The sequence below is a fragment of the Rhodnius prolixus genome, unplaced genomic scaffold (genome assembly GCF_049639745.1).
Source record: "Rhodnius prolixus isolate KJV_2025 unplaced genomic scaffold, Rpr scaffold_4, whole genome shotgun sequence".
NCBI classification, from domain to species: domain Eukaryota; kingdom Metazoa; phylum Arthropoda; class Insecta; order Hemiptera; family Reduviidae; genus Rhodnius; species Rhodnius prolixus.
In genome coordinates, this window is record NW_027411614.1 from 37,108,933 (window position 1) to 37,117,644 (window position 8,712).

Here is an 8,712-nt window from a genome sequence, read left to right on the forward strand (position 1 = left end):
AAGCAGGACATGTTGTTAGGATGAACAGTTCCGAAAACCCAAAAAAAGTTATGGAGAAAAGGCTGGACCGTTTAAGAAGAATGAGACGTCTTAGGCTATGTTGGGTTGATGGTGAGTGAGAAGATGCCAGAAGCATGCTTGGCTTTAGGAATTGGATGATTATGAATCGAGGGGGCTGAACGAGGGAAGAACATCGAGCAGGCCAGGGCTCATTATGGGCTGAAGCGCCAGTAGATGATAATGATTCGCATTTCGCGAATATTTCTGTTAAATAATTCTCGTACACAGCTTGTGAGGCAGACAGAGTTTGATTACCTTCTTCCTTAATCACCTCTGGCAATGAACAAAAACAAATACAGAAAAACAATTTTCCCACTCTTGCTAACCAACCACATCTTCGCAAAGAGTAAATTAATTCATAGAAGTAGAGTAAATAATAGATTATTGAAAAAAATAATAAGCTTAAAAAGACCCTTATGTAAATAGAGAGGAAATTTAATCAAAAAAATAAAATAAAGTAAAATGTAAAGGAATTTATTGAAAGTTTCCATAAATAAAACTTCAAAATTAAAAAAAGATCAGACAATTATAAACAATCCCTTAAAATAGTGTTTTTTAGTCTCTTAAAACTTTATCTGAGTTACAATTGTATTGCATTATTCCATAATTTCCAGCAGTAAGCCAATCAGGGTCTTTTTGTGATACTTTTTCAGCTTGCCCTGGTTTTAAACCACAAATTAAATCTGCTTTACAAGTCCTTAATACAATTAATGGTGCAGGTTGGAAATTTCCAACAACTTTTGAGAATGGAGTGGTTGGCTCCCAGTTGATATCACTTAACAATTTCCTATAATTAAGATCGCCTTTCATAATGATGAGTGAAGATGCTTGGAGCTCTGAGTAAAGAAAAGGATCTTCAACACACATCTCTGGATAAGTTTTACCTAAGCACCAATACTGGTCACTAAGTACTGCCCATACACCTGAGAAAACAGATCAAATCAAGAAAATCTTGATTAGGGTAAGTTCTTAATTAAGAGAGAAAATTACTTATTATTATTATTACTATTATTATTATTATTATTTATTGTTGCTTATAATTTACAATTGTAGTAAGGGGTTGAACCGTGCCTTTACAGATAAAATACCAAAATGTTAAGAAAATTACTTAAAACTAAATGTGAACTTTACATATTTGTAAATTTAAAGAACTTAAAATTATAAATGATTGTTTTTTATATATATATATATTATTTTTTTCATTTAATTATCTATTTTCTTCCAATTCGGGCATTTTTTAATAGGAAAATCTTTTATGATGCTAGATTAAATTATAATTCACTTCAAATGGACATATCATTGATTTCATGTGCGACGGCAAGCTTTATTCTGTATTCTTAATCAGTTTCGGATTTCCCCCTTCAATCATAGTTTGACAATTCAGTTTTATATAGAAGATTCGAGTATCATTGTTCAAAGTCTTCATAGACAAGTCAGCACACACATCTCTAGATAACCTATGGACTGCAGAAGCTGATCCCCAGCTTAGACAGAAAAGTGATCGACAACGAGACAAAACCTAAATTGCCAAAGGAAGCACTAAATTATAACAATGACTTAAAAAAAAGTGTTTCTACAATTGTTTCTCACAGCCATAAAACTAACCATGAAGCGAGCGGTTATAGACAAGGAACGCAAAGCTAAGATGTGTTCGGTTCCTAGAGTAGACCTTGTTTTCATTCAGTTAATATGAGAAATGTAGTAAAGAATATATGCTATTCGTCTGGGTCCACGACATCTAATATGGTAGTTCGACGTAAAGTAAGCCGTTGATGTTTACTAATAATGTAATACTAAGAATAAAATGCTAAGAAAATTTAACTCTTCTTAGAGTAGGTTTTAAATTTAATAATAAGTGACCAATCTAACTGATAAATTATTTTCGTCAAAAATTTAAAATAAAATCAATCGCTTTTAAACATAAAGAACAAATCTCTGATATCAAAAAATTGGTAAAAATATTTCTACCTGTATCTAAATATTTCTGCCATCGCTTTCCCATAGACTCGTAAATCTCATCATGATGACAAGCAACTGAAGAAATAACTTGTTGGAAGTCACGAGGTATAACATCAGAAACAAACCAAGGGATTGGTTTTACCCTAAAGTTCACCTTTTTTACATGAAATCTTGTAACAAGCAAATCGGCTAGACATAAATCACATAGTATTTCGACTCCATCGTTGTCGGTAACAATATCTACAAATAAACATAAATTTTAGTGGATGAATAAAATATAAATTTTACAGAAAACTTTAGAAAAATATGTTTAAAAAACACATAAAAGGTTTTTTAAATATTTCTCCACTATAATGGTTTTTATTCTGAGAATAAATCTTTGGTATCTTTCAAATAAGATTTAAAGGAAAGGAATTAGAAGTGTTTAGGATGACAGCTTAAATTGGGCAAAATTGGCTATTGCAAACGGAGAACCCCCCTTAATAATACAACTTCGTACTGGGATGTGGTTAATGTTCAGGTCCAAGATATGCTACGCGAAGATATATTGTGCTGATAGCAGACTCCTAACAATATTTATTAGTGAAAATGGACAAAGTAGAGCTTCTATTTAAAGCTCCCTATAAAATACACATAAGTGACAAAATTTCACTCACCCACAATTTTATCGCTATTATCTGTAGAGCATAAAGTAGAAAATATTTTTGGAGAATCATCGACCAGTAAATATTCATCCCACTCTGTAATTTTATTCAAAATATCCTCACTTACTTCACCATCAACCTTTAGTGAAAGATCAATTCTGTTTCCCCATAGAGATATCTAAAACAAACATATAACATCAGTTATTGTTACAAACAAATAAAACTCTAATGCAACAAATTAAAACAAGCTAAAGTTGGATTCAGTTTTTCTTTTTTACTAAGCTTTATTCAACAAAAACTGTTAAAGTATAATCGCTTAAGCAGAGGAAACTCTATTGTAGATATAGCGTAAATTTTTTTAAGTGGTATAAATATTATAGATTTACGAGTATATAGCAATGGCCTATTTTTTCAGGTGGGGCATAACTTCCAACAACCGATTAGGTGTCATGGACGGGTGCGGTGGCACATATAGTACTTTACTATTACCATTTTATTTTTTATTATTATTATTTTTAACCCGCTACACGCGGGATTTGAACTGAGGATCTCCCTCGTAAAAATCCACGTTCGTGGCCACCGTACTAATATCCGCCCATATGGATGTATATATTCAATTAATTGTAACAAAAATTGATTAAGCCACATTATTTAAAGAAATTTTTGGACTAAAGCGTCATTTTTTAACTCATAAAATCGAGAAAATTGTCTTCGCGTATTCTCCATGAATAGAAAGGCACGCATATAAAACATTTATCTTTAATTCCAAACGATAGGATACATTATGCATTTCATTTACTTTCATTTTTGCATTTATTAAGTAATATTTATATATTTGCGTGTTTTATTGTGATTCTATGGGCATATATTAATTATGAGTTTTTTGTTTTTATTTAAGAAGAAATTTGTTATAGGAACGACCATCCTTTCAGTATTTTCCGCGCCTCCAACTTTGAATAAGTATGGATTGAAAAAATGTAAAGCGTTTTTGAAATCTGGTAAAATCTCAATTTCAAAAACTTGACTGTATCATAGTTCTTCCTTTCGCTTAAAATAAAAATTAATATTGAAGGATATATTCACTTTATAATCTTAAATAAATGTTCAACTCATAAAATCGAGAAGATTGTCTTACATGTCAATCAAGAACTTATATCTTAAATTATCAAGAACTCTATGCTTGATACTAAAACTTTATTAAAAATCAGTTGAGTCCGTTGCCGAGTTTAATTATTAATTCTTGCTTATTTTGATTAGCTTATAAGTTAAATTAACGTTATGAATAGAACAAAGACCGTATAAGTGCTATGGATGGCTTACTTTTTGGTACGAGAAATATAAGTACTGTCAATAGTTTTATGAAATAAAGTCAATGTCCTAACTTAACTTAAATTTAACATCTTTCCTGTATTCCTCAACTCAGAATCCTGAAAACTATACCTTCGTAAGGAGACAAAACTCTGACTGCAATTGAGTAAGTTCCATGACCCTGGTTGCATCCAAAATTTCTTTTTCAAACAAATAATGAAATAGAGATTGCACGACAGGAAGTGATATTCTGAGAAGCTCACTTTTCTGTGAAGAAAAAGGGTCCAGTGTTTTTAGAAAATATCTGAAAATTAAATTGAAAAAAATTAATTAACCAGACATTCCTATTGGAATATTCAAATATATAATAATTAATTACATAACATACTTTGTGGCAAAAATTTCTCTTAATCTCCTATATACATAGCATTCTGCAAACAACCAATCCGACTCAAAATAATTTAAACATTCGCTTAATTCCTCCTTCTTATTTAAGTGCGCATTCCACACCCCTGTGTCAGCATCATCGGATGAGAAATATTCAAATTGTTTGGAAGTTTGCAAATGATTTTTTAATTGTGAAATTTCGCCTATTACTTCTTTTACTTCTTCCATTGCACACTAAGAAAGAAAGTATGGAAGTGAATTTAAGGTCCAATTTAAAAATGAAGTTATCTCTAAAATAACCAGCATCTCAATGCAACTCAAATCCTGCAAAAAGTTTAAAACCAATATTTGGCACAAGCCGTTTTAACTTCATGTCAAACCATTTGAAAACAGTTATAAATATCCAGTCAGCTAAGTTGTCATGAAGGAAGTGATTGGCAAAATTTATTCCCAACATTATTGGTATCCAGAGACATACTTAGTTTAGTTAGCCTTCAGAGTAATATTATAAATAAAAACTTTAATATTTACGATTTAACTCAACTCTGTGAGATGAAGTGAACTTTCTGATTCCTATGGCATCTAATCTCAACCTAACACGAGTCTCCTCATTCATGTAAGATTGGAATTAGCATAAAAGTACACTTAAAGAACGGATAAGAGAAAAGAGACCCTCGATTCTTATATTCTATTCACCTGAGTCGGCTTAGTAAAAATAACAGAGGCATCCAAGCGAGACACCAAAGATCTTTAAAATACCTTTCTTTTTTTTATACGTTCAATTAAATGATAAATGATAACATTTAAACATGAACTTACCTCTCCGTAACATTTTGTGATAACTGCCTTATCTCTTGACAAATAATCTATAACTTTTGTTAAAATCACTGGAAGTCTATGTGCCATGGAAGGATAAGCAAAACTCCTTGAAATGATAATTTATAAAATACATTAGTTAGTAAATCCGTCAAATTTTGTAATTGTGATAACATATATGCAAAGAAAGTAAATAGTTTAGTAATCTACTTACCTCTTGTACTTAGCTGATAATTTAGCATTTCGAGGAGGGCTTGAATCTACGATTATCTTCATCAAACACTCAGGGAGTTCCTGAAAATCGCCCATAACAAATGGAGATTTTGCATTCAACTAATAATTTCGAATATATTATTTACCACATTACTCTCTACCTACTATTTAGAAATCTCTGATAAGCAAAGAATTGAAAGAAAACTACAATTTTTTTCTGATATATCAGTGTCACCCAAAATCAATTATTTGAAAATAACCCTAGTTATGCACAAACAAATAAAGAAAAACTTTTTGAGCAATATAGCCTTTGACTAGTAACAGATTCATCTTCCAAATCTTTACTGTTGTTGCAAGATAAGCACAATGCCCATTACCTAACAGTAACCTCCCAAGCAGTTATCCAGATTGAATACCAATACATCAAGTGCATTCGATTAGTCTTTAAAATCAATTAAATATTTAATTTATTTATTTTTTATCTGAGTAATTATATCCATTTGTTTTGAATGATAACTACAATTTTAATTTCCAAATAGGTAAGCTTACCGAAACAATTTTATGCCAAATAGGTTCTGAAAAATGACCACACGGAAGTTCGGAATGTTTGTGTTTTATTGCTTACCAATGCAATCTTCTACAATGCCAAATGTAAGAGCGTTTTTTCTGAGGAGAACGCTGGCATTGGAAGTTCGTACTTGATCAAATATCTCTTCACCAAACAGGTACCGAGGCGCAGATAAAAATGTCACAGAAATATGTATAACTGAATCGTGATTTCTCAGCATTGCTCTGTTAAAACATCTTGAAAATTTCATTTAATTCACCAGTCACTGCAGTCTTAGGGAGGCAGTTCCTCTAATCCATTATCTTATTCAAATCTAAAATATAACTGTTGCAATATTAATCACCGACATATCAAGCTTCAGCGGTACTTAAAATTCATAATTTTGCGAATTATGCCAGAGAATTCGTTAATGCATCGCTTTGAAAGTGATCTACCTAACGCCCCTGCGAGCCTAACAACATAAAGTTTTACTGCTTCTTCTAACACATTAATAAGGGCCTCGTAGCCAACAAATGGATTAAATTGGGCATAAAATCTACATATCTAACGCCATCTTTTGTATTTATTCAAAACATTCACAACTCTTTGTTAAAGATAGATTATCCTTGCAGGCAGAGGAATTCGGCGTTCTTTTAGGAATTTGTATACTAGTTAGACGCAAGGGAATGCACGCACGTTTAAAATTATTAAAATCGTCAAATACACTCTGCACCTACCTAAACTTTAGGTAAGTTTATATACTATAAGGCTTGCATCTATTTATTATGCACCAAAAAAAATTATTATAGTACCAGACGAAATAGGGAATTTACAAAATTATTAAGGAAACAAAATGGAATGGCTTCAAATTTTCTTCTCCGAGGAGCCGAACTTGAGACATACTAACTGAAACAAAGCTTCAGAGCCGTTTCCCCTTCTTGAAGGATAGGCTATCTAAGTGGACCATCAGGAGCCCTTATCTCCAAATGGCCTTTCTTATTTTGTGAAATAACAAATTGTAAATTTAGAAGATAATGTAGTGAAAAAGAAATTTTCTTCTGACTTTGCCTGAGGTTTCCACCCTCCGCTTCTTGGCCACCATTTTTTGAGGCTTGCAATGATACAAAAAGTTCAGGTTTCAATAGTGCTCCATTGGACATTTACGAGAAAGCATAGACTTGAGACTCATTATCGCCAACTTCTCCGATAAAATGACTCTCTTATTTCTCCGCAAAAAAGTTAGTCATGGACTTTCTGTGCATATTACTTTAATATGTATTACATAATTCTTTTGCAGAAGTTGTTTCTTTTAGAATACAGTTAATATTTATGAAAGTTGAGTGGATTAAAAGAATTATACGATCTTATTTTGATGCAATAAATGTATCATTGGCATTGGCGAAATTATTCAGTTTTTATACTGAATTAATGCTCTTTTATCCTTTTCTCGGCACATCAGCTTAAACAATTTTCATTCTAATCTATTTTGTCAGCAATAAACAAATTATCGTTAACATTAGGACGTTTAAGAGCAACACCATTCTCTTAACAATGAGATAACAACAAAATAGTTTTTTTTCACCTTCAGGCATGTGTATCCGCTCTAGTGAAGTTATTACAAGTTGTAAGAAGGGGAGAATTAGATTACCTAAGAGATAAGCCTCGCGGCCACTTTGAGAAACAGGACCCGCCCCCTGGTCCCAATAATAATAATAATAAAATTTCAGTAAAGAATAAGAGCTTACAAATACTTATTTTGAATAGAATTTACCTTGGCATTTTTCCGTTTCCAAGTTCCAACAACTTTTTTTAGTAACTGTAACATTCATTAAATCATGCAACACAATTTCTTTCAGGAAATTGTTAGTTTTTGTCATTTTTTTTAACTTTCTATTTTATTTATTCCTTGATTTATTGGCACACCTAAATTTAAAAAGAATAACAATTATATTATCCAGCTGTTATATTTATACTTCACTAAACACACTTACAGGTTTTGTTCAACTTAAAATAGATGTGAGACTCATTTCTTTCACACACTATCATTACTTCGTGTAATAAAACAAAAACTGAATAATAATTTGTAGTAAACGTAAATAATCATTGAAGGACTTAAGTAGACATAAATTTCTGACTGAGATATGTGATTGTAATGTGATAAAGAATGCTCTTCGTATTCTTACATCTTAAACTCGGAACACTCTCTTCGTTTACGACTTATCATTTCTGCACTATTACTAAAATTACAAAAGTAGAACAGCTGGAGTAGAAAATAATTTACAACACCTTCAAGAAATAAGTTACATTTGAACTAAACTTGAAAAATATGTTGCAGTTGTGAACAAGTTGTTTCATTGTTTTTCATTGTTTTTTTAAATTAAACAGATTCTTCAACATAAAAGCTAGAAAGCAATTTCCCAAATAATTTTCTGATAGATTTGTTTTTAAATAACGTAAGATGTGACTGCAGCTTAATATTACACAGCTGACAGCACCATACATGCACATATTTTTATGATGTCATTTGTTAGCTGACTGCTTTAGCTAGTAAGCTATTTGTTGCACTTTCAATAAACCTCCCAAAAAATGAGTTTTCATTCAGAAGTGTTGACCTTTACGTTTATCTATGATTACATAGTTTACAAACGTAGTTATTTTGCCGAAATTGTGAACAGAATCGAATACCACTAATAAACTTGAAATAAATTCCTCTACACTCCACTAACAAATTACTCCTTATTCGTATCAGAAAACATGAACGGCTTAAGAAACAGCATA

The 8,712-nt window shown here is 31.4% G+C and overlaps 1 protein-coding gene across 8 annotated transcripts; it reads right to left on the bottom strand.

Annotated features, from left to right (window-relative positions):
* Nucleotides 1-518: 518 nt before the first annotated feature.
* LOC141455781 (damage-control phosphatase ARMT1-like) lies at nucleotides 519-8,254 on the bottom strand. Of its 8 annotated transcripts, none has more exons than XM_074131162.1 (9): nucleotides 8,118-8,254; nucleotides 7,706-7,857; nucleotides 5,389-5,468; nucleotides 5,178-5,283; nucleotides 4,360-4,592; nucleotides 4,104-4,275; nucleotides 2,676-2,841; nucleotides 2,029-2,259; nucleotides 519-983 (listed from the first exon to the last, which is right to left on the bottom strand). In XM_074131162.1, exons 2-9 carry the CDS (start codon nucleotides 7,757-7,759, stop codon nucleotides 616-618), a joined length of 1,410 nt encoding a protein of 469 aa, XP_073987263.1. In that variant the 5' UTR covers nucleotides 7,760-7,857; nucleotides 8,118-8,254; the 3' UTR covers nucleotides 519-615. The 8 variants fall into 8 exon arrangements, with proteins under 8 accessions (XP_073987263.1, XP_073987261.1, XP_073987264.1 ...); XM_074131160.1 differs by lacking the exon at nucleotides 8,118-8,254 and adding an exon at nucleotides 7,926-8,070; XM_074131163.1 differs by lacking the exon at nucleotides 8,118-8,254 and adding an exon at nucleotides 6,013-6,268.
* Nucleotides 8,255-8,712: the final 458 nt, after the last annotated feature.

What these genes read in the sequence shown, in the direction of transcription:
- LOC141455781 (XM_074131162.1), bottom strand. Translation starts at nt 7,759, where the DNA reads ATGTTACAGTTACTAAAAAAAGTTGTTGGAACTTGGAAACGGAAAAAT. An exon ending in TCACAAAATGTTACGGAGAG is followed by an intron (nt 4,593 to 5,177) that starts GTAAGTTCATGT and finishes TTTCTTTCTTAG; the next exon opens with TGTGCAATGGAAGAAGTAAA. An exon ending in AGAGAAATTTTTGCCACAAA is followed by an intron (nt 4,276 to 4,359) that starts GTATGTTATGTA and finishes TTTAATTTTCAG; the next exon opens with ATATTTTCTAAAAACACTGG.